Raw genomic sequence first — 25,101 nt, forward strand, 5'->3', positions numbered from 1 at the left:
ATTAAAAATATATTAATTTTTTATACGTGAAATAAATGTTTGGCACTGTGTGTATGGTGTTAACGATCCTATTATTAATAGTTCAAATCTTGGTTAAAACACATGCATGAACTGTATCACTGGTCCAAATGGACATTATTCTCTCTCCAATGAAGCCTCTTATGGCCGGCTTGGTTTCCTCCGACAAAGGGATCCGACATTATGATACAAACATACTATGTATTACGTAGCAACAAAACTTTCCAACTGAATGCATTTGTTTCTGCAGAAGATGCAAATCCAAACAGACAAAACGCAACGCAATTTGCAATGCACTGTCTCATATTCCAAGGTATTCACGTAGTTGCATCGAGAGAGGCTGCATGACGCGTCTATAAATAAATAAACAGGTTGAAGTGAATTCATTGCAGAATACCATTCCACAACAAGAATGGGTCCCCAAGATCAGCAACTCCACTTCGTCTTGTTTCCATTGATGGCTCAAGGCCACATGATCCCCATGGTGGACATTGCAAAAGTATTGGTGCGACGCAATGTTATTGTGACTGTAGTCACTACCCCAAACAATGCAGCTCGTTTCACGTCAATCTTTGATCGTTATGTTGAATCTGGGTTTCAAATCAGATTAGTTCAACTTCAATTCCCATGTAAAGAAGCTGGAGTACCAGATGGATGTGAGAATCTCGATATGATACCTTCACTGGGCATGGCCGCTGGCTTCTTCAATGCAACAAACTTACTTCGACAACCAGCTGAAAAACTGTTTGAAGAGTTAACACCAGCACCAAGCTGCATCATCTCCGATATGTGCTTACCGTATACAAACCACATTGCTAAAAAGTTTAAAATTCCCAGGATTTCTTTTGTGGGAGTAAGTTGCTTCTATCTCTTTTGCATGTCTAATATACGTATCCATAATGTTATGGAGAGCGTAACTACTGAATCGGAGTACTTTGTTGTGCCTGGTATACCTGACAAAATTGAAATGAACGTAGCTAAGTCCGGACTAGCAATTAATGAAGGCATGAAACAGGTTACTGATACATTGTTTGAAGCTGAAATGGAAGCTTATGGGATGATCATGAATTCTTTTGAAGAGCTGGAGCCAGCCTATGCAGGGGGATACAAGAAGATGAGAAACAATAAACTGTGGTGTTTGGGACCACTGTCATATAGCAACAAGGATCACTTGGATAAGGCTCAAAGAGGTAGAATGGCCTCAATTGAGGAGTGCCACCTGAGGTGCTGGCTTGATTGTCAAAAGCTAGGAACTGTAATCTATGCATGCTTTGGAAGCCTGTGTAATTTAACAGCACCACAGTTGATAGAGCTTGGTTTGGCCTTGGAAGCATCACAAAGACCCTTCATTTGGGTTATCAGGGAAGGAAGTTATTCAGAAGCATTGGAAAAGTGGATCGAGGAAAATGGATTTGAGGAAAGGACAAATGGTAGAAGCCTTCTCATTCGGGGCTGGGCTCCTCAATTGTTAATATTATCACACCCTGCAATTGGAGGGTTCTTAACACACTGTGGTTGGAACTCTACCTTAGAAGCAATATGTGCTGGTGTTCCAATGGTTACGTGGCCACTTTTTGGAGACCAGTTTTTGAATGAAAGTCTAATCGTGGATATATTAAAAGTTGGAGTGAAGGTTGGAGTGGAGAGTCCTGTTACATGGGGAGAAGAAGAAAAAATTGGTGTGTTGGTGAAGAAAGAAGATGTTGAAAGGGCAATAGTAAAACTAATGGATGAGACAAGCGAAGATGAAGAAAGGAGAAAAAGGGTTAGAGATCTTGCAGAAATGGCTAAAGGAGCTGTAGAGAAAGGGGGATCCTCTTATTCTAATGTGACCTTGCTTATCGAAGATATAATGCAAAAAATCAAACAAAATGTATGATACTATCATACTCATGTAATAAAAAGACCAACCTTGAAGTTTTGCACTTAATTATCTATAATTTGTATGCATAACCTCTTCCAAATTTATCCTTAACTTTTGCAAATCAGTAGAATTTTTAAGGCAACTATTTTGTTTCAGTAGTACTATGATTAATATACAACAATTGCTCTATAATTTTTAGCATTTTTCCAGCAAATTGATAGAATTTCTTGTGAGACTTGACGTCATCAGCAGCTAGATGAATGCAAATTTGCTGAGGGGGAAATGTCATTTTCATTTTAGGACCCAAGCACATTGGTTTGCACAGTACAAAAATTTCTGTCAAGTGAATCATTAATTTTGTTTTGTGGCGATGATATAAGAATGAGTATTAGAATGGGTGTAATTGTAATGAAAATAGAAAAATATATAATAAAAAAAGACGCGCAATTTTACTTTAATCTATTATTTTTAATCGTAATTCAACTATTTATTCTCATTTAAAGAGTTAAGTGAAAAAATCATAGACCAAACGTCGCTTTTAATTAAAGATGACAATGTGCGTTTGTCTCTACATTGGCTTCTCCAGTATTTGGATAGTCTCTATGCGTGGGTTGATTTTATTGGCTCATTTTACATAAGAGTTGATCTGATTTAGCCCGCGGTATAAAAAAATACTTTTTTAAAAATTAATAAAAAATAAATTTTAAATATTTTTATTTATTTAGATGAATTAGGTAAATGTTCTTGTAATATTATTCTCACTGTACATGTGTAATAAGATATGAATAAAATTTGTGAAATGTGAAATTTAGAGAGTTCCAAAATTATAAATTCTGAAAGTTGAAATTTGTGTTTTGAATTGTTCAATATTTTAGATTATACAATACAAAATACAAATTTGCATTATAGATTGTAGAATTTGGAATTGATACTTTTATAAAAATTTAGAATATGATGAATGAAAAAATATGGAAGTGCAGAAAGAAATTTCTAAATTTTTAAGTTATGCATGTCATGCAAGTCATTCCGTTTCATCTCGCACTTGATCTATGCCAATTGTGGATTATTCCAAATAGACCTAAACTCGCTAGTGGGTTGGAATAGATAGCCCATTCCACGTTAGGCAATAATGTAAAGAAAAAGAAGTGAACTTTTGTAAAAAATTTAGCCATAGATCTACATGTGGACTTGTGGAACACTTTCCTTTTACTAACTTTCTCATATTATATTATTTCATTCAAAATGAGAAAATAGATAGATGTTGGAATAAAATAAAAAACAAATCTAGACCTTGTCAAAGGTTTAAGTACTATTGTTGTTGAAAAATTATTCTACTTATGAAGAAGCTTTAATAGCAAGGAGAAAGGAGCAGTTGATAAGAAAAAAATACGAAAAACAAAGAGAACAAACATAAAAATAAAAAATGAAAACGGTGTAATATTTTTTTTTAAATTGCAAAAAATAAGTTTTACATGATTAGTACATGTTATATAATTGATTCAAATAAATATAAATATTCACAATATAATTATTTTTTTAACTATAATTAGATTTTTTGTAAAGTGCATGATATTATTCATAAAGTGACATCTTCATTTGCTTCCCAATTTAATTGCATATCTAAAAGAAAAAAAAAATCTTACTTGATACGGTAAATATTATGTTATAAGTTGTAATTTGTCCAAAGTATGTTAGGTGGAATTCAAGTTTCAGCTGATCATATACTCAAGAAAAATCTTTATAAAGATTTTGATGCTTCTCATATATTTAGTAAGATTATTTATAAATGTTTTAATAGAAGTTCATGAATTATGGGAAAAAAGATAAATACCCCATTTTTACCAAACACCCATCAATTATAAATGACATAACATTTTTTATTTTAAAACATAAAATGATTTGGAATGAATTAAGTATGGAAGTAAAAATACTATTATTGTATTAGACTTAACAAGGTGTAAGAAGATTGAAGGTGTACATCTAGCCCTTTTTTTAAATATTGTTATAAGTTAATTTTTTTTCTAGGGATACTTTAATACTAATATTTTTTTTACTTTCATTTAATAATTAAATATATTATTATTTTATTTTAAAAATTTATTTTTTATTAATTAAATATAATATTTTATTATTAAAAGGAGTTATTAAATGAAAGTGAAAGAAAAATAAAAGTGTTAAAGGCTAATTTCTCTTTTTTTCTAATATTTTTTCTCTAATGCTTTATTTTTATGTTATTATTGTTTGTTTGTTTATTTCTTTTTTACTATCTTATAGGAGGATGTTGTCTTTTTGGTTGATAGAATGAGGATCCAATATTTTTTTTGTGGGGTTAAAAGATCTTGTGTCCACAAATTAGTTGAGACATTCTTTAAATATCTTATTTTTATTTGTTTTATTCTTTGTTGGGAAAAAAATTGTTCCTATTCTGACTTTCTCATCTAATTTTATTTTATTTTCTAGCCCATAATAGAAATTATCCTTATCGTTTAACATTATTTTAGTAGGACATAGTTTTTCATTTTAACTTGAATACTGTCTCCTCAATGCTGATCAGCAACTAAATGTTTTGTTTGTAACTGAAGAACAACATGAGATAAACATCACTTGACCTGTGAAGAAAAGAGAATCCAAAGATGCTTATGTAGGCGCTTACGTCACCATCAAAAGGACTTTTAAGATGTGTGAAAATGACTCATACTGTGTTAAAACTAGTGTTAATCTTTTAATTCTTCTGTTGTTGAGGTGAATTCACGGTAAAAGAATGGCTTCCCAAGAACAGCAGCTTCACTTCGTATTGTTCCCATTCATGGCACAAGGCCACCTGATCCCTATGATGGACTTTGCAAAAGTGTTGGTGCAACACAACGTTATTGTGACAGTAGTCACAACACCACATAACGCAGCTCGTTTTGCATCAATCGTTGATCGCTATATTGAAGCGGGGTTTCAGATTAGAGTCGCTCAACTTCAATTTCCAACTAAAGAGTTTGGATTACCACATGAGTGTGAGAATCTCGATATGCTGCCTACACTCGGCATGGGGTTTCAATTTTTCGGTGCAGCAAACATCTCACGGGAACCAGTAGAAAAATTATTTGAAGAGTTAACGCCAGCACCAAGTTGCATAATTTCTGATATGGGTTTGCCATATACAACCCACATAGCCAAAAAATTCAACATTCCGAGGATTTCTTTTGCTGCTGTAAGTTGCTTCTTTCTACTATGTTTGCGTACTTTACAAACTTATAATATGATGGAGAATAAAGCTACTGAATCGGAGTATTTTGTTTTGCCTGGTTTACCTGACAAAATTGAAATAACCAAAGCCCAAACAGAACACTTAATGGATAAAAGATGGAAAGAGATTATGGATGAATATGGTGCACCTGGTGTTGCTACTTATGGGATAATCGTGAATTCTTTTGAAGAGTTGGAGCCAGCATATGCAAGGGAATACAAGAAGATCAATAATGATAAAGTATGGTGTATTGGACCACTATCACTTAGTAACAAGGATCGCATGGACAAGGCTGAAAGAGGTAACAAGGCTTCAATTGACGAGTGCCACCTGAAGTCCTGGCTTGATCGTCAGCAACCAGGGACTGTGATCTATGCATGCCTTGGAAGCCTATGCAATTTAACACCGCCACAGTTGATAGAGCTTGGCTTAGCCTTGGAAGCATCAAAAAGACCCTTCATTTGGGTTATCAGGGGAGGAAGTTTGTCAGAAGCAATGGAAAAGTGGATAAAGGAAGACGGGTTTGAGGAAAGGACCAATGCTAGAAGCCTTCTAATTCGGGGTTGGGCTCCTCAATTGCTAATACTATCACACCCTGCAATTGGAGGGTTCATAACACACTGTGGTTGGAACTCTACCTCAGAAGCAATATGTTCCGGGGTACCAATGGTTTCATGGCCACTATTTGGGGATCAATTTTTTAATGAAAATTTGATTGTGCAGATACTGAAAGTTGGAGTGAAGGTTGGTGTGAAGAGTACTACTAAATGGGGAAAGGAAGAGGAAATTGGTGTGGAAGTGAAGAAGAAAGATATTGAAAGGGCAATAGAAAGTGTAATGGATGAGAGTAGCGAAAGTGAAGAAAGAAGAAAAAGGGTAAGAGAACTTGCAGAGGTGGCTAAGAGAGCTGTAGAGAAAGGGGGATCCTCTCATTCTGATGTGACCTTGCTCATCCAAGATATCATGCAAAAGATCAAGAGAGATATGTGACAATCTCATTTGCCAAACACCAATCTGAAGTAAAAGGCCACATGTTATACTTTTTTCACATGAGGGTCTATCTTTTAATGGTGTGTCATGAACTCTTTCAAATTTATTCATAAGCTCTGCTAAATTTTGTAGGCAATTATTTTGTTTTGAATATGTAAATATATCTTGCTATCTAAATTTTAGTATTCCTGAAATTTGATTGACTTTCTGGTAAATCTGAATGTCAACAGCAGGAACTAAATTTATTAGCTCAATGGAAATGTCATTTTCGTTAGATGGTATTAAGTCATTGCTTCAATGGTGTATTATTGGCTTGGACAATCAAAGTTTTAGCTTTTTTTTTCTATGAAGTTGGATCATAATCCAACACTTCTTGTTAATGCCAGTTAGATAAGCATGTGACAATTTTTTTCATAGAATAAACGGAATGAGAGATGTTATGTTTGTTTGTAATACAACTTAGTATTTCCCTGTCAGATATAATTAGACATACATTTTAAAGGTTTCTTTTAATCAGAATTAGTTGTAAAGACATACTAAAAAATGTAGGAAAAAGAATAATGTGAATTGAAGGTGCAAGCTTATAATTACAGATGGATAAGGAGAAACAAAATAGCAGGAACAAGAATCATTTCATGAAGTTCAAATCTTATAAATATAGTGGTTACATTCCCACAAACTTCACAAATTGTAGGCAAACATGTCAGAAATCATGTGTAAGTATCACGCTTCTTAGGAACAAAACTAATGTTGGATGGGTAGAATTTGAAACTCTAGCATAAACATAGATGACCTTGTTCTCTGGAATTGACGGTAGATAAAATAATACACAAGAATGGTATTGTCAAGCCTGCAATATTAAGGCACAAAGAGAGTAATACTCCACAACCATGAGGTAGGAGGCATGTTCTTGAGAAATGGTTACATAGACATAGTAACAGAGGAGTCATGTTCTTGGAAAAACGATTGCAGTAGAAAATTCATTAGCACAATTCTAGACAGATAGCATGAGAAGAACTAATGTATACTGTAATCGTCAGATGTGCTCAGGGTCAATCCGAGCACTTAAATGCCCCATCATGATCCATCTAGTTTATAAAAGTTGAATGTTTAACTCGGTCCAAAACGGTAATGGATCCAATGCCGTGTCAAGTGGTCGACCCAAACAGCTGACAAGGTATTTTAATAAGATAATTAAAATAAAAACAATTTAATGAATAACTGAATTAGCTCAGACACAAATATATAATCTAAGATTCGATAAAAATAAACGCTTAGAGATAATGTTTTACTTGCACCCTTAAAATAAAAGGATATATTAACAAAATATCTTTATGTCATTAACTCGTAAAGGGAAGATCCGTGAATGCGATAAAAGGGTCACAAGATCCTGAATAGAGTAAGTTCAATCTTGTGATACTACATCTATACATATACATTGTATTCAGATACTCATAGTTACATGTTCTCATTAACTTGATCGTCAGAGTCTTGTTAACAGGTGAAACTCCCCTCTCTCTCACTCTAAATTATTAGCATCTCAAAGCAGCGACAAAAAAAAGAGTCAATTAAGAGTACACCACCAAAGTTCGATTCAGATTTGTTAACAAAAGCCTATACTTAAAAAACATAAAACTTTAACTTAAAAAGCAAATAATCGTGAAAAATCTTGAATCACTTAATTTTTAAATTTCTTAAGAAAGAAATGGATGGTGGAATCAATCAATTTTTAGTTTTATTATTTCCAATTAGTTGAAGAAAAACACTTTTTTGTCTTATATATTAGTATTGGTTTTTATAGTTAAATTTGATTATAAATAACTGTTATAATCAACCATGTAGATATCAGATTATGTATTATTATAAATTAAAACAATATATTTCATGAGATATTTATTATATTGATATAGGTTATGTATTGTTATGAATATAACAAATAAAATTACAATACATAGTAATAGATATATTTTATTTAATATATTTAAACTTAAAATTAGTATAAATATTAAATTTATTTATTAAAATAAAAATACGGTGATTGGTAATAGTTTTTAGAGGGAGTGAAAAGATAAGCGATGTAGAGCAGAAAGAGGTTCAATAATTGTACTCATACCGGAACTGGTCATTGATTCGTCAGGATTTGTTTGGATGCGTTAGTAAATATTTGCAAAAAAGGCTCCTTTCTAAAAGTAAGAAAACTGTTGTTCTATTTTAGTACATTGGAAAGTAAAATATTCCCATTCAATCATGCTGTTAACGGTTGATTCAATGAAACACTATTTAACTACGTAAATTGCATCATGAATTCGTTTAAATTAAACTAGTATTTTCTGATATAACAGTTTCTAATAAAAACTGACAAGTGCATGGGTAGTGTAGAATTTAGAAAAATTCGTTATCTAACTTATTAAAAAAATATTAAATTCTTTTATATTAAATTCAATTTAACCAACTCACTTGAACATATTGAGTATGTGAATTGGATCAAGATTTTGAAAAAAGAAATTATCAAATTATAATTTTCAAGTATCAATATGATTAATAGATAACATAATCTTTACAAACATATCATTAAAGACTTCAAATAAATTAATAAGTTATAAGAAGGTTTTTCAAACTAATTCAAGATACAAAAGAAAAATATAAGATAATTTATTCACATAAAAGTAAGTTGAATAATAATAGAATCAATTGAATTGCGTACGCCTAAAAAATGAAACCTTAAATTAAGATAGGATAAATAAATAAAAACACTATATAATTATGATGAATTTTTTCAAACGGGTAAAATTTATATTAAAAGTAGAATAATTAGATTTATATTAGTTGATTAGGTGGTGACCTTTAATAAGATAATTATGATATAAATTTTGAAACACTGCGGCAAAAGGTTTTTGTGATATGAATTTTAAAATAATGCAACAAATTTTTTTCTATAAAATTTGTTTTTTTACTAATACTTTCTAATTAAATTATAGAAAAATGTTATTAAAGTAGCTTAGTTAAGGTACATAAGATAGTTATAATATAGTTTCTAATTCTTATTTAATATCTCTCTATATATAAACAAATACAATCATATTTTACTTTTGATTAAGACCTTTTAAATGATAAATATAATTGAATAATAGAGGAATTATAAGAAGAATTTTGAAAAGATTGATAATAAAAGTAAAAGACTTTGGTAATTAATTAAATATTAATTTAAAAATTATTTATTAATAATAAAAATTAATTTTAAAATCAATAATTTTTTAATATTAAAAATAATATTTAATTTAATTAATTTAACAATTAATTATTTTTTATCTATAAATTTAGTTTTTTTTAAGATTTTCTTAAAAATGTTATGCAATTATGATTTAAACTTTCAAAAAGATAAGAATTAGTGTGAAAAAAATAAATGAGACGAGACGTATTTGGCTTTTATATCAACAAAACTTTTAAAACATATAGAAGTGTATTGTACATTAATGTGAATAAATAATTATCAGAAAGGTTTCTTTGACACGTAAATAACATACCTTTAACAAATGTTTAAAATAATAAATATAATAATATTTTTAAATTAAAAAAATAAAAAATAATTTATTGATATATGAAATGTTTGTTTTTATTCACAGGGTTAACATATGACCACCCAATAATCATATATCAATTTTATATAATCCTGACATTAATTTTTTTCAGTTTTCTACTATATTCCACCATGTTACAGGTAGCAGCACATGGCAGCATATGCTGGCAGTGTAATTTCATTAAATTTTGAAAAGTTTTCTCTTACGTCACATCGAATTTGTTAACAACCCACTTCCTCTTTTATTAATTTAGCTAAAATTGAAATTTGTTTCCAGAATGTATGAAGCAGTAGACATGGCTAATCAAATATGGGAAATTTGTATAGTAGTCTAATAGACATTGTTGGAGAAGGAAAAGCTAAAGAGCATCTTCTCATTGGCATCATCTCCCACAAAACAGAAGCTTGCAATTAATGGATTCAACACCCCTTTCTAATCTCCACTTTGTGTTCATCCCGTTAATGGCCCCGGGTCATCTTCTTCCCATGGTGGACATGGCCAAAATGTTGGCTCGACGCAAAGTGAAAGTCAGCATAGTCACCACACCCCTCAATTCCATCCACTTCCAAGCTAGCATAGACAGAGAGATTCAATCTGGCTCACCCATCCAGATTCTGCATGTTCAGTTTCCATGGGCTGAGGCTGGAATACCAAAGGGGTGTGAGAGCCAAGACACTCTTCCTTCAATGAATCTCCTATACAACTTCAATGTCGCTTTGAACTTGTTGCAGCACCCGATAGAAGAGCTTCTGCAAAACCAAAGCCCCTTTCCAAGCTGCATAGTTTCCGACAAAAATTTCCTGTGCGTGGCTGATGTTGCCGACAAGTTGAATGTCCCTAGAATAATATTCGACGGGACTAGTTGTTTTTCTCTGCTGTGCTGCCACAGTTTAAACAAGAACAAGGTCCATCAAGCTGTGTCTTATGATGAGAAATTTGTTGTGCCCGGATTGCCCCACAAGATCGAATTGCGAAGGTCTCAACTCCCGGGGATATTCTATCCTGGCACGGACTTAAAGTTGCAAGCTTTTCGTGAGGCAATAGGGGAAGCTGCGAAAAAAGCATATGGGATCATGGCTAATAGTTTTGAAGAGTTGGAAGCGGAGTATGTTGAAGAGTATGAAAGGGTTACGGGGCAGAAGGTATGGTGTGTAGGACCTGTTTCGCTGTGCAATAAGGATGACACGGAGAAGGCTCTGAGAAGTAAGAGAAACTCGAATGATGAGAGTAAGTATGTGAAGTGGCTTGATTCATGGCCTGAAAGGTCTGTGATTTACGTGTGCCTTGGTAGCCAAAACCGTGCAACGCCTGAGCAGTTGATAGAAGTGGGGTTAGGATTGGAAGCGACAAAAAGACCATTCATTTGGGTTCTTAGAGGTGCATATAGAAGAGAGGAAATGGAGAAGTGGCTGTTGGAAGAAGGGTTTGAAGAGAGGGTGAAAGGGAGAGGGATTTTGATAAAGGGTTGGGTGGCACAAGTGTTGATATTGTCACATAGAGCAATAGGAGCGTTCTTGACACATTGTGGATGGAATTCGACTCTTGAAGGGATCTGTGGTGGGGTTCCGTTGGTGAGTTATCCTCTTTATGCTGAGCAGTTTCTTAATGAGAAGTTTGTTGTGCAGGTAGTGGAGAGTGGGGTGAGTGCAGGGGCTGAAACTGTTGTGCGCTTGGGAGATGAATTTAAGTCTCGAGTAGAGGTGACGAGGGACAATGTTAGGGATTCAATTGAGAAAGTAATGGGTGAAGGCAAAGAAAAGGATGTGATAAGGGAAAGAGCTAGAAACTATGCAGACATGGCAAGCAAAACAATACAAGAAGGTGGCTCATCTTACAATAACATGTCTCTGCTAATTGAAGACATTGTCCGTTTGAAAATGTCACAACAAAAGGCCACACCAAATGCTTTTTTAGACTAGATTATATTGAGAGATGTCCTATAGTATGTTTAAGTTAAGCTTGACTCAGATTGTAGTTTTAAATTGGGTGTTTTGTTGCTTAAGCTTTGTCTTTGTGAAGCAGGAACAGTGGATCTTTGGATCTGCTAAGGTTGAATATACGAAAGAAAGGAGGGTAGCAAAGATATCCTTATGTTTGTTTGGATTAGGAAGGAATTGGATCTGAGATATATCTTGTTCGATTTTTATAATTGATAAAAATAAAAAATTAGTAAACTGTTCGGGTAAAATTCACTTTATCAAGCTATTATAAATCATACAAAGCAACATAAATAAGGGATAATTTAAAATTTGAAACATTATTACTCATTCCATACGTAATAATTTGATGAAATCAACCCCATGTGGAATTGTTTATGGGTCATGATGGTTTCTTAATCAACGTGGCGCAATAATAATTTCATCTTGGCCTCAGATTAAATCCCAAATTCCGTCACACCCAATGATCAAGCATCACCGTCAGTGACGAATCTGCTTCGTTAACTCAAAACCAGGTCGAAATTTATAGTCCAAATCACGTGAATGAAAAAACACCTTAATCTTCCACGGTTGCATTTTGGAAAGTGACGACTTATGTCTTGTCCGTAGACAACAACTCGTGTCTACATTTAAGTGGTCCAAGTCAAGTCACGTCCATACCTTGGAACTCCTACCATATGCATGTACCTTGGAACTCCTACCATATGCATGTTTACTATCGTTAAAAACAAAATATATAATTACCCATTATATATCCAGCTAACTGTGTCTGGCTATATCGAATCGGTTTAGGTTTATACTGAGTCAAGTCAATTCATATTTATGTCGAGTCAAATCACTTTGGATTCATATCGAATTGAGTTGATCCGAATTTATGTTAATCGAGTCAATTTGACTCATGTTGATTTGAGTTGGTCCAGGTCTAGAGCTGAATTGATATGGATCCATGTCGAATCGAGTCGGTCCATGTCTATATCGGTCCGAGTTTATGTTAAACTAATTCGATGTTGAGCTGAGTTGACTTGTACCCATGTCGAGCCTAGTTGATCCGACCCATTTTTAGTTGATCGATCTGGACTCATGTCGTTCTGAGTGTGCTTGGGCCCATGTCGACCTGAGTGTTCCTGGGCCCATGTCAAGTCAGTTCAGGCCCATATCAAGTCAAGTTGACCTGGGCCCATGTTGAGCTCAGTCAGTCCGGACCCATTTCGAGCTGAATCGATCTGGGCTCATGTCAAGCCGAGTCGATTCGGGTCCATGTCGAGCCAAGTCGATCCCGGTCCATGTCGAGTCAAGTCAATCCAGGCCCATATCGAGTCAAGTCAACTTGGCCTAAGTGAACTTAGGCCATGTCGAGCCAGGTCGACCCGGGCCATTTTTAGCCGAGTCGATTCGGGTCCATGTCGACCTAAGTGTGCCGGGGCCCATGTCGAGTTAGTTTAGGCCCATATTGAGCCAAGTCAACTCGGGCCCATGTTGAGTCAAGTAGACCTGAGCCCATGTCGAACCAAGTCAGCTTGGTCCATGTCAAGCTTATTTGGCCTGGGTCCATGTCGAGTCGGGTGGGTTCATGCCCATGTTGAGCCGAATTTCTCGAGCCCATGTCGAGGTGGCACTGACCCCAGGTCAGGTTGAAACGGGTCTCCTTTGGTACAATCTCCTCGGCCGAGTATATCCCGTACGGTTGTTTTCCAACCCTAGGTCAAGTGAGTCGGCTTGAGCCATGTTGAGCCAAGTGGGCTCAAGCCCATGTCGAGACGAGTGGGTCGAGGCCCATATCAAGCTGAGTTGGCCTGGTACCAAGTCGAGCTAAGTTGACCGACCCCAGATTGAGCCAACTCTGCTCAGACCTAGGCTGAATTGAGTTGGCCTGGGCCCATATTAGTTGAGTAAACCCGAGCTCATATCGAGCTGAGTTAGGCCTGACCCATATCAAGTTGAGTTGGCTTGAACCCATGTCGAGTTGAACCATTTAGTACCAAGTTGAGTGTAATCGGACCGAGTCCGGATGAAACGTAGTCGGCCCAGGTTTAGGTCACCCAAATCATCCCGAGTTATCTCGAGTCCAGATCGACCAAGTCGGTTTGGATCCAGAGTCAGCCATTGAAGTTGAGGCAATTGAGTCTATGTTGAGATCGAAATGGTAAAGTGGAAATATTTTGTCTTATATGATTTTCTTTTTCAACCATAAAATACTCATTTAATGAGAGAAAAGTAATAAAGACGTGTTGACTTGCAATATTTGAAGAATAATTACGACTTATTTAAATAATATAATAATATATATTTAAACTAATATAATTAAAATAATAATATATTTAAAATTATTACAACTTATTTTAATGATATAATTAAAATATAAAATAATTATAATTAAAATAATAATATATTAAGGTGGGAAGTGGAATAATTTAAAGGCGTGGAAGTAGCGTCACTCTGCCATACTTACTAGTCTTCTACCATTTAGGAAGCAATGGTGGCTTGAGACATGAACTTGCATAGGTAAGCTCTTACGTCACAGATAATAGACATAACATGCTTTAAAAACAAGAGAACAGATTATAAACAAGTGAAGTTCTTCAGTGTGTTTGTGATTCGACCAATTCAAATCCAAATGGCATCCCAAGAATCTCAGCTTCACTTCGTTCTGTTTCCTCTCATGGCCCCAGGCCACATGCTCCCCATGACAGACCTTGCAACAATATTGGCACAGAATAACATGATTGTTACTGTAGTCACCACCGTACATAACGCTTCTCGTTTCTCAGAAACCTTTGCTCGTGCTTCCGACTCGGGTCTCAACCTCCGACTCGTTCAACTCCAATTTCCATCCCACCATGCTGGATTTCCAGAAGGGTGTGAGAATTTTGACATGCTTCCTTCAATGGGCATGGGCTTGAATTTCTTCCTTGCCGCAAACACCATTCTACACGAACCGGCTGAGAAAGTGTTTGAACAGTTGACACCAAAACCAAACTGCATAATCTCTGATGTGAGTTTAGCATACACAGCCCACATCGCTACCAAATTCAACGTCCCCAGAATTTCTTTCTACGGAGTTAGTTGCTTCTGTCTTTGGTGGCAGCAAAAGTTGGCCACTTCTAAGGTGTTTGAGAAGGTAGCCACGGATTCAGAGTACTTTTCCATACCTGACATCCCTGACAAAGTTGAGATCACAAAAGCACAGACGCCAAGACCTATGCATGAAAACTGGAGCGAGTTTGTTGAGAAAATGGCGGCGGCTGAAGCGATTACTTACGGGGTGGTCGTGAATTCTTTTGAGGAGTTGGAACAAGTCTATGCAAGGGATTTCAAGAAGGCCAGAAACGATAAAGTGTGGTTTGTTGGGCCCGTTTCACTTAGAAACAGGAATCACTTGGATAAGGCTCAAAGAGGGAACAACAACAACACATCAAGTGATGCACATAGCTGCATGAAGTGGCTTGACTTGCAAAACCCAAATTCGGTCATTTATGTGTGCCTTGGGAGCTTATGCAATTTATCTCCGTTGCAGTTGATAGAGCTTGGCATGGCCTTAGAAGCATCCCAAATACCGTTCATTTGGGTCATCAGGGAAAGGAGTCAAACAGAAGAATTGATGAAGTGGATTAAAGAATGGGGGTTTGAGGAAAGGACCAAGGGGGTAGGTCTAATGCTTCTGGGTTGGTCTCCTCAGGTACTAATACTATCACACCCTGCAATTGGAGGGTTCATAACACACTGCGGTTGGAACTCAACCCTAGAAGCAATATCCTTTGGCGTGCCAATGCTTACGTGGCCATTGTTTGGGGACCAATTCTTCAATGAGAGGTTTGTTGTGAACGTTATAAGAATCGGAGTAAGCGTTGGGGTGGAAAGTCCGGTGCTCTGGGGCGATGAAGAGAAAACTGGGGTGTTGGTGAAGAAGGAGGATGTAGTGAGGGCTATAGAGAAGTTAATGGATGAGGGAAGTGAAAGTGAAGGGAGAAGAAAAAGGGCCAGAGAGCTTGCAGAGATGGCTAAGACAGCTGTAGAAGGAGGCTCATCTCACTTCAATGTGACCCAGCTAATCAAAGATATCATGCAACAGTCCACCAAAGACTAAAGATTATCTTCGGTTATCAAAACCATATTAGGTATATTATTTCCAGATAATTTCCTAATTCTGCTAAGCAAATCAATAAAATACATTGCTAATTTTGTAATTTTGATCTGTGTTTGCCAAAATTAATTATTCTCGCCCTATATTTTAGCTGATGATTTTAGTCCACTGGCACGGTCAATTATTCAACTAGAATGAGTAATACGATATTAAGCATATTCATTGTATTGTATTGGATGTGTATGTTTGGATTAGGGAGGAGATATGTGAAAATTTGAGAAAGTGAATTTGGGTATTTGAAAGAAAAATATGAAGAATGTTAGATTGTTAAGGTATGTATGGTGTATTTGTGGATAAAAAGGCTAATCATACTACTACTTCTGATTTCAGTGAAAATCAACTCCAATGTCTCCTCTTCTTATCCTTATGTGGTTGCTTACAACAGATAGCCAACCACTTAATAATCAGCAGAAATAGGACACAAGATCGAGATCGGAAACTTTTCTTATAATCTGAAATACTTTCCTTGTAATAGGAGTGTAGGATTATGTTTAATCAGATTTCAGAGCTTATTAGGAGAATACAGATGAATGAGAGGTCTAAAGTCACCAAATCAACATTTTTATGGGAGTCTAGGCACAAACATATAGCAACAATTATTTCCCTTACCCTTAAAAAATGAATAAAAGTGTATATTTATTGATAAAACAATTCATATATTTGTATCATTTAACACAGATTCAATGCAGAACTTGCCTCAGATGCTTAATTTCTGTGTTGAGCTACTTCTGTGGATTTTTTATGCAACTATAAGCTTTTTGCGCTGGAGTGAGTGCATTTACTGCACACACATGGACAACACTCACTGCAACTGGAGCTGAAGATGTAAGGGTCAAGACAAGTAACAGTGTAAATGACCCAGTAAGGCCTACTGAGGTTGCAGTAGTCATTCTCTAATACCTCTGGAATGTATGATATTTTACATAAAGGAATGATAGCAGAGTAAGGTCTTGTGTACTTAATCCTAAACCATAAGGCATAACGATCAACCCCAAAAAAAGTAGCGGTGTAGTAGAAGGCCACTATGCCAAGAGAGCAGATGCACACATAATGGCTGCTCAAAACTCAGAAAAGTACTCAACTTAAGACATATTCAATTAAAATTATTCTTTTAGATTGAGAATATATTGTTCTAACTGGCTACATATTAGACACAATAAGTTTTATAATGTTAAATTAGATTTAAAATACGTTTCTTTTTCTTGTTGTGTCACATAACAGATGAGTTGAAAAAATTTATGATGACATAAACCCCAATAAAACCAGAAACAAGAAAGAAGACATAGGCCGAATCTAATCTAGTTAGCAATTGTCTGAGTTGTCCACATAACACGATTCACAGTGAAAAAACATCTAAGGAAAAAAAATATTTCTATTTTGCTAGTGAAGGGAGTCGCTACCGAGGATTGAGAAGTTGTAGCAGTTTCATAGATTTTGGCCAACGTAAACGCCCTGCCCACAGAATCCGGTTGAAACATTCTCACCATCATTTGAATGTGCTTCTTTAATCCTCCTAAAAAACAATTCAAAGTATCTTCTTCCGACAACTGTAATCGAGTAATAAGAGCATCAAAATCCTCACGGTATTTTTGAACAGTGGATGTTTGTCGCAATTGCATTTAGTCGGCCATTGGATCATCTCATTCTTCACCAAATCGGTCAATCAACAATTTAGTGTATGCAACCCAATCATGCATAGGAAAAGTAGCCGCAGACCTGATGATTGACGCATACCACTGCAAGGCATTTCCTTCAAGATGAGTTATAGCTATCTTGACTTTATTATCGTTAGGAGTATTATGAATAGAAAAGTAACACTCAGCCTGATAGATCCATTGATGTACATTATTACCAAAAAATCTCGGAAAATCTATTGCGGCGGGTCTCATGCGGCAAGAATGCTGTGAATTAGAACCCTTATTCTGATTTCGATACGTGTCCCCAGAAGAACCATGACCATCAGCACCTTCTTGTGAAATCCGGAACCCTTCTTGAATGATGTTTGTTAAAGATGCAACGAGTGCCTTTAGAATGTTCGCCGTAAGTTCTTTCAAACGCGTTTCGAGTCTTGCTGCGATACGATCTTCCATGTCCTTCATTGCCGTCTGTATTCTTGTGTTTTCCGCCATGAAAAAGATGGGATAAAGAGAGACAGACTGATACCAATTGATAGAAGATAGAGCTCTAGGAATTGTAAGAAACTCGCAGAACCAAAAGTACTGAACAAGAAGAGATTTTATTGATCAGAGTTGCAGGGAAAAGTTGTTTACAGCAATTGAAAAACTAAAAAACAGAAAATGGGAAGTTTTCCCTTTTATACAGTCAACCAAACAGAACCACATAACTGTCATAACTAACTATCACATATGAAAAAGTAAGAAAAGAGATAAAGGAAGTGATGAAAAGTGCATAGCTGGGAGTGAGATAAAAAAACACACTAACCGTCATTCACCATTGAAAAACTGAATCAAATGAACTACTGAACATTTCACTTCAAAAATATAATGTGGTATAAAAAAGCTCCCGTAAATTAAATTGTTGTGGGTAAATATTTTCGAATAATTTTTATTTTTTAAATTAAAGTATGAAGTGAATTTGATTGCTTAAATATTTTGCAAGGAAATTTGCGAACACACACACACACTTTTTGTTACTATTTTAAATAAAAGTTAGAATTTATATTTATAGTTTTGTGTAATAAATATTAACATAAATATAATTTTAATTAAAAGTAGTCAAATTGTGTCTTAATTTTAAACTGGTTAAATTGCTTTTGGTTCGTAATAAGTTGATTATATGAATAAATGAAATTTTAGTGAATATATACATTAATGATATGTAATTTCTCCATTTTTATGTAAAAAAGAAAAAAAAAACTGAAAATAAGTATTATTTTACCTTTTCTATGTAATAATAACTATTATTATTATATTTTTATTTATAATGTTAATAATATTAATGATGGACAACATAAAGTTTCAATAAATTAATAATTATAAGGTTAATTTAATAAAATTGTCACACTCTTTTATCTATTTACTACCTTTTTATGTGTAACAAAAAAATATTCTAGAACGTGGATGGAGTGAGTAATTTGCTATGAAACTTCTTCATTTCTTGGCATTGGGACGAAAATTCAAGTGTCCATTTGCTAAGAAAACCTACCTATATTTCTTCTTTTTAGTTGATATATTCAAAACCCACGTATTTAAGCAGTTTACTTGCAAGGACGAAAGAACCTTCTTTTGAAACTATGCTAGAAAAATTCAGTAGCCAATGGGTGGGGTTCTATACTTTTGTCTGGGCATTATACTTTCCAGAGTTGACGTTAATCATCACAAATGCAAAAGTTACTTGATAATATTGAAAATATCTCAATTTTTAGTAATTTATTCAGTAATTTTCTTTTTGTTATTAAAATAGTTTATTTTTCTGACTCTTCATTTTATTATTCGATGAATATTAAGAATAAATTTTTTTAAATAAAAATTTTCATATTAAACATTATTATATAATTTGAAATCTCAAATGTACTGATATATCACATAACAACTATTTATCATCATATAAAAAAATATTATTAAAAAATATAAAAATTAAATTTTAATTTAATCTTATAAACTAAATATTCACTTATATTTATTTTTGTCTTAGTCTAGATTCTCCATTAGACTAATTTAACATAATTTACTTATTAGTGAGTTTAAGAAGAAAAAAAAAACAAATCTGATATGATCCGCCACAATTTAATAAGTTAAATGGGTTTAGTTATTAAATTTTAAGAAAATTAGAGTTTTTAAATTTTTTTTCTTTAATATATGTTTTTAATATTAAAGCTGAAACCAAAATTACTAAAATAATCATGACAAAAAAAAAAAATCATCATACTAGTATAGGTGTGATACTAATATACATATATGATGATGAGATATGCTATTATATATAAAATAATATCTGTATATCAAACACAGACACTAAATGATAATTTGAAATGTTGTGTGGGAACTTATGGCAGAAAATAAAAAATCATAGAGAAAAGAGATAGAAAGAGAGTTGAAGAGAATAACGGAACCCTGGGTCACCTCAGTTTTTTTAATTGTGTTAGGTTGTTATTGGACTACGTCAAAGTGTTTTTTATTATTATTATTACAGATTGGTTGTGTAGTAGTGCACTATGGGTTCAACTCAGATGGTTTGGATTCTTAATAGACCGAATTCGATTTTTGACTCCGTATTAAAATTTGCAATTCTTTTTATCTAATTCTAACTTGTGGTGTGCTGGATTGATTTATAAAGCTTAACTTAAACAACTTTACTTTAAAGTAGCAAAAATAATATTTCAATACTATAAATTGTTATACTCATGCATGGAGGTAAATATTCAGATAATAGGTTGATTTTAAAGAATATAAATCCTAATATTTTTTAAGACATCATCAATAAAAAATAAGTTAAAAAAATACTATCCAAAATATTATCCAAAATACAATCAAGATTAAAATAATTTTTTACTATACATATATGTGATGGATGGGGTGGGAAATATTCGAATAGAAGAAAGAAAAAAAAGGAGAGAGAGAAGAGAGAAGGAGAAAAAAAAAGAGGGATGTAGAGATATACAAGTAAAATTTAGAATTTTTTTATAAGCATTTGTAGCTACTTCTATTATATCTCTTCAATTAAAGGTAAGAAAGTGAAATTAAGTTCTTTTTTATATTAATTTTAATAAATTTATGTGTTTATTACTTTTTTTATGTATTTTTTAATTATATATTATTATTATTTTTCTCTCTTTTATTTATATATCTATACCCATATATATAAAAGAGATTATCTGTTTTAACGTTTAATTTTTAAAATAGTTAAGTCTAATTTTTTTGCATTGGACGACTCTCTCATTACTAGAGGGTCTTTTACTCTGTATATAATTTAGAACCAAACATCAACTCTCTTAAAAGAATTCTTGTTATATTTATGTATTTTGGAGAAAAATGATATTTTATAGGATTTAAATAAAATCTAATTTGAGAAGAAATATTCCAAAACCTAAAAAAAAAAAAATACCAACTTATTCATATAATTGTTTAAGTTCCATGTAAACATATTTAATTGGACAGATTCCTATATTTTCAGCTTTTCATATCTATTTATCCATAATTTCTTGTTGAAAAAATCTTTCACACGGTTGGTTTCAAACATTGCGTATTGCGTTTTTGAGTGATTCAACTTTTGACCTAATCAACGAGGAATCCACTGTTTCTGTAAGTCTTTTTGCGTGGCTATTTGGTTTGATCTCTACTATCCTATGTGTTATTTTTCAAAGCAAACTCGTCAAACTTATAATATTTTCGTCAAAAAAAAATAATGACATGTTGATAATTTTACACTAAATTAAAATTAAAAATAAAAATATATTTTTTAAAATAAAATAATTTTAAAATTACATTACTCAAATTACCATTTTAAAGAGTATCTTTTCAATTTTCAGTTAAAAAAGTAACATTTTAAGAAAACAAATACTTTCGATGTATAATTAAAACTACCATTTCAATATTATAACAATATAAATAGAAGTTATATGTTTCTTAATGCATATTCATCTTTCCCACTTCCAACACACACGGGACAGCGACAGAGTACATTAATGGCAGGTGTCAAACTTTTATATTCAAACCATTTGATGACTATTATTAAAATATAAAATTAATTAATCTAACAATTGAGTTCAATTTTTTTTATAAAACAGATTGAGTATATGAAATGTAATGCATTTCATGAATTAGTCGTACACTTCATCTCATTAACAAATGCTCAAATTACTTAAACTTGGTTATGGATATCAGAGAAATAATAAATAAATAATAAAATGCAAAACCTACTGCCAATTGATCAAACTCATACATCTTTTCTTGATCACTGATAAATTCCTAGTAGCAATTAATTAAGCTTATTTCATAAAAAAATGCACTTAGTCATAATATACAATAATTATGCATATTAAAGTTGAGTAATGTTAAAGGGTAGGAAAAAACTAATTTACAGGAAAATTGACAAATAAATGGATCTGTGAGATTATTTCTTCATTAATTTATTTTGATGTTTTTAAAATTGCTTTAAAGTTAATATTTTCAGACCATTAAAAAATACTCTATAAAGTCTTTTTTTTTATTATATTTTGACATCCCGCTCCAGTTTATACCTATACTAAAATATTAATATTTATAATAAAAATTTTAAAAATAAAAAAATGTATTTAATGAAATATTAAATAAAATGTAAAATGTTAAAATAATTTCTAAAATTAAAAATAATTAAAATATTAATATTTAATAGGGTGTAAAGTGAGCATGTCCAACCATCATTTTCTTTGTTTTTATTATCATGAGCACTCTAGAAGGTTTGAGATCATCAGCCGTACCGTAGTTTAAATAGAAACATTACTGTGACTCATGGGCAACAATATATATATTGGCCTTCTCAATTTTTTTAAAGCATGTACCAAACCTGTTTCATCATATAATTTTACTTCATTAAGCAATGGCTTTGCCAGTGCAGCAGCCTCATTTTGTATTGGTTCCACTTCTGGCTCAAGGGCACATGATCCCCATGGTTGACATAGCAAGGATTCTGGCAGAGAGAGGGGTTATTATCACATTGATAAGTACCCCTCACAATGCCTCAAGACTGGGGCAAACAATCATTAGAGCAGCAAAATCTGGCCTTCAAATTCAGCTTCTAGAAATTCCATTTCCATGCCAGAAAGTTGGACTTCCATTAGGCTGTGAAAACCTTGATACTTTACCATCAAAAAACCTACTCAGAAACTTTTATATTGGCCTTGACATGATGCAAGAACCTGTGGAGAAGTACCTCCAAAACCACCCTTCTCCTCCAAGTTGCATTATATCAGATAAATGCCTCTCTTGGACTTCTACAACAGCCAAGAAGTTCAATATTCCAAGGCTTGTCTTTCACGGGATGTCTTGTTTTTCATTACTTAGCTCCTATAATATCAAGCTCTACAATTCTCATCTATCATGCTCTTCTGATTCAGAATCTTTTCTCATACCAGGACTGCCTCAGAGGGTTGAGATAACCAAAGCACAACTCCCTGGAGCCTTTTCTTCTCTGCCTGATCTGGATGATTTTAGACACAAAATGTTGGAGGCTGAAATGTCTTCTTTTGGGGTTGTGGTAAATAGCTTTGAACAACTGGAACATGGTTGTGTAAAGGAGTATGAGAAGGCCTTGAACAAGAGAGTTTGGTGCATTGGTCCTGTGTCTTTATCCAACAAGGATAGTTTGGACAAGTTTGAGAGAGGAAACAAGTCTTCAATTGAAGAGAAGCAATGCTTGGAATGGCTAAACTCAAAAGAACCAAGATCAGTTATTTATGTATGCCTTGGAAGCTTGTGTAGGCTTGTTACATCTCAATTGATAGAACTTGCTTTGGGTTTAGAAGCATCAAGTAAACCATTTATATGGGTAGTCAAAACTGCAGGAGAAAACATTTCAGAGCTCAATAACTGGTTAGTGAATGAAAATTTTGATGAAAGGGTAAGAGGTAGAGGACTTCTCATAAAGGGATGGGCTCCACAAACATTGATATTGTCTCACGCTTCTGTTGGTGCATTCTTGACCCACTGTGGCTGGAATTCAACGATAGAAGGCGTGTGCTCTGGGTTGCCAATGATAACATGGCCTTTGTTTGCTGAGCAATTCTTGAATGAAAAATTTATTGTGCAAGTTTTGAAAATTGGAGTTAGAATAGGCGTGGAGGTTCCGGTAAGGTGGGGTGATGAAGAGAAAGTTGGTGCAATGGTGAAGAAAAGTAGAATCAGTGAGGCTATAGAGATGTGCATGGTGGGTGGTGAAGAGGGGGAAAAGAGGAGGAATAGAGCAACAGAGCTTGGAAAGATGGCACGAAATGCCACGGTGGAGGAAGGTTCATCTCACTCCAACGTTTCATGCTTAATTGAAGACATTCTGAGACATTAATATTAATTAATTAATATGTTAAATGTGTGGGTTAAGATCTTTGTTGCGCTGCTTGTGATTAATAAGCCATATCTTTGTTTTTCCTTCTGTCCTTTTCTCTTTATGATTTATAATAAATAAAATAAAATAAACTTTTTTGGTTCTAAGAAAAGTATAAGAGACTACAATGTTTTACATGATTTTACAATATATATATATATATATATATATATATATATATATATATATATATTTGCCGCGTTAGACCATTTTACATATAAATTGCATAATTTTGTTATTTCGTTTGATGGTATATGCTTACTGTTATTAATGCAACTTTTGTTGTTTCTCTTTATTCGTCGTACACAATAGCTATTTTATATTTTAAGATTACTAAATAAGAGAAATTTTTACACGGGTTGAACACTTCTTTAATAATTATTTCCCTTTGCAACTTGATTTAATGTTCAAGAATTATAATTCACTAATGAAATAAACAAATTACACTTGAACACAGATAATCAAGACACGTGCAAATGGTTAAGGGAAGAGCATACAACATGGTAAAACCATTACCTAATACTTAAATTCTTTAATTTTTTTATCAACAATAAAAAATAAATAAAATAAAATATTAAAGGTGTTTTAAACCTGGTACAAAATATAGTCCATGTTACAATAAAAATTGTCTTTTTCATTAACCAAAAATAAATGCAAATCAACGAAAATTGACGAAAAAATATCAGGTCTGCATTGGCCAAGAAAACGGCAAGAGAAACATGGAAGGAAAGTCCATATTGCATTGGCTAGCGAGGAAAACACAAATTGCATGGCCCAAGCTGACGTGAGGCAGATGCAAATATCGTCGACCTAGCTAACATAAATAGGGACGAAATATCATCGGTCAGACCGATGCAAATGGATCACAAACATCATCATGCGTCAGCCAAACCGACGCAAAAGAAATAAAAACATTGAAATCAGAATTTGCGTCGACTATATAAAAATAAAAAATAAAATATCTTGCGTGGGCCTGACCCACACAAAAATGAAAGCTAGAAAAAAAATTAAAATTAATAATACACCCACCAACTTTTAATTTCTTTGAAAATTATATATATACCTAATTAATAATATAAACTTAATTTTGCTACCCATTAATGATTCAACAAAATTTTTTGCATTTCCTTTCCCCCGGAAACGATAAAACAAACAATTCAGATAAAGTCATAGACATAAACAGACTATTCAAATAAAATCATAAACATAAACAACAACATAAAAAAAAAAAAAAAAAACCTCAAATGCAAAGTTTGAAATTTTTAAAATTTACCTTTTGCTAATTAAGATGGAAAAGC

The 25,101-nt window shown here is 33.3% G+C and overlaps 5 protein-coding genes across 8 annotated transcripts; all 5 read left to right on the plus strand.

Moving 5' to 3' along the window:
• Positions 1–324: 324 nt before the first annotated feature.
• On the plus strand, positions 325–2,017 carry LOC137816207 (UDP-glycosyltransferase 73C6-like). The gene has a single exon (XM_068619285.1). The coding sequence runs from the start codon at positions 431–433 to the stop codon at positions 1,895–1,897; it is 1,467 nt and encodes a 488-aa protein (XP_068475386.1). The 5' UTR covers positions 325–430; the 3' UTR covers positions 1,898–2,017.
• A 2,156-nt stretch (positions 2,018–4,173) lies between these two features.
• On the plus strand, positions 4,174–6,431 carry LOC137814497 (UDP-glycosyltransferase 73C2-like). 2 transcript variants are annotated; one of them, XM_068617273.1, is made up of 2 exons: positions 4,582–5,084; positions 5,209–6,431. In XM_068617273.1, the coding sequence occupies exon 2, from the start codon at positions 5,226–5,228 to the stop codon at positions 6,108–6,110; it is 885 nt and encodes a 294-aa protein (XP_068473374.1). In that variant the 5' UTR covers positions 4,582–5,084; positions 5,209–5,225; the 3' UTR covers positions 6,111–6,431. The 2 variants fall into 2 exon arrangements, with proteins under 2 accessions (XP_068473373.1, XP_068473374.1); XM_068617272.1 differs by having other exon boundaries at positions 4,174–6,431.
• A 3,284-nt stretch (positions 6,432–9,715) lies between these two features.
• Positions 9,716–11,816, plus strand: LOC137814501 (UDP-glycosyltransferase 73C12-like). Its single transcript, XM_068617276.1, has one exon. The coding sequence runs from the start codon at positions 10,102–10,104 to the stop codon at positions 11,605–11,607; it is 1,506 nt and encodes a 501-aa protein (XP_068473377.1). The 5' UTR covers positions 9,716–10,101; the 3' UTR covers positions 11,608–11,816.
• A 2,228-nt stretch (positions 11,817–14,044) lies between these two features.
• On the plus strand, positions 14,045–16,728 carry LOC137814502 (UDP-glycosyltransferase 73C6-like). Of its 3 annotated transcripts, none has more exons than XM_068617278.1 (2): positions 14,045–15,740; positions 16,445–16,728. In XM_068617278.1, exon 1 carries the CDS (start codon positions 14,240–14,242, stop codon positions 15,707–15,709), a length of 1,470 nt encoding a protein of 489 aa, XP_068473379.1. In that variant the 5' UTR covers positions 14,045–14,239; the 3' UTR covers positions 15,710–15,740; positions 16,445–16,728. The 3 variants fall into 3 exon arrangements, with proteins under 3 accessions (XP_068473379.1, XP_068473380.1, XP_068473381.1); XM_068617279.1 differs by having other exon boundaries at positions 16,456–16,728; XM_068617280.1 differs by having other exon boundaries at positions 14,051–15,740; positions 16,097–16,728.
• A 5,541-nt stretch (positions 16,729–22,269) lies between these two features.
• LOC137816208 (UDP-glycosyltransferase 73D1-like) lies at positions 22,270–23,799 on the plus strand. The gene has a single exon (XM_068619286.1). The coding sequence runs from the start codon at positions 22,304–22,306 to the stop codon at positions 23,762–23,764; it is 1,461 nt and encodes a 486-aa protein (XP_068475387.1). The 5' UTR covers positions 22,270–22,303; the 3' UTR covers positions 23,765–23,799.
• The last annotated feature ends 1,302 nt before the right edge of the window (positions 23,800–25,101 follow it).

The sequence above is a fragment of the Phaseolus vulgaris genome, chromosome 1, assembly GCF_000499845.2.
Source record: "Phaseolus vulgaris cultivar G19833 chromosome 1, P. vulgaris v2.0, whole genome shotgun sequence".
NCBI classification, from domain to species: Eukaryota; Viridiplantae; Streptophyta; class Magnoliopsida; order Fabales; family Fabaceae; genus Phaseolus; species Phaseolus vulgaris.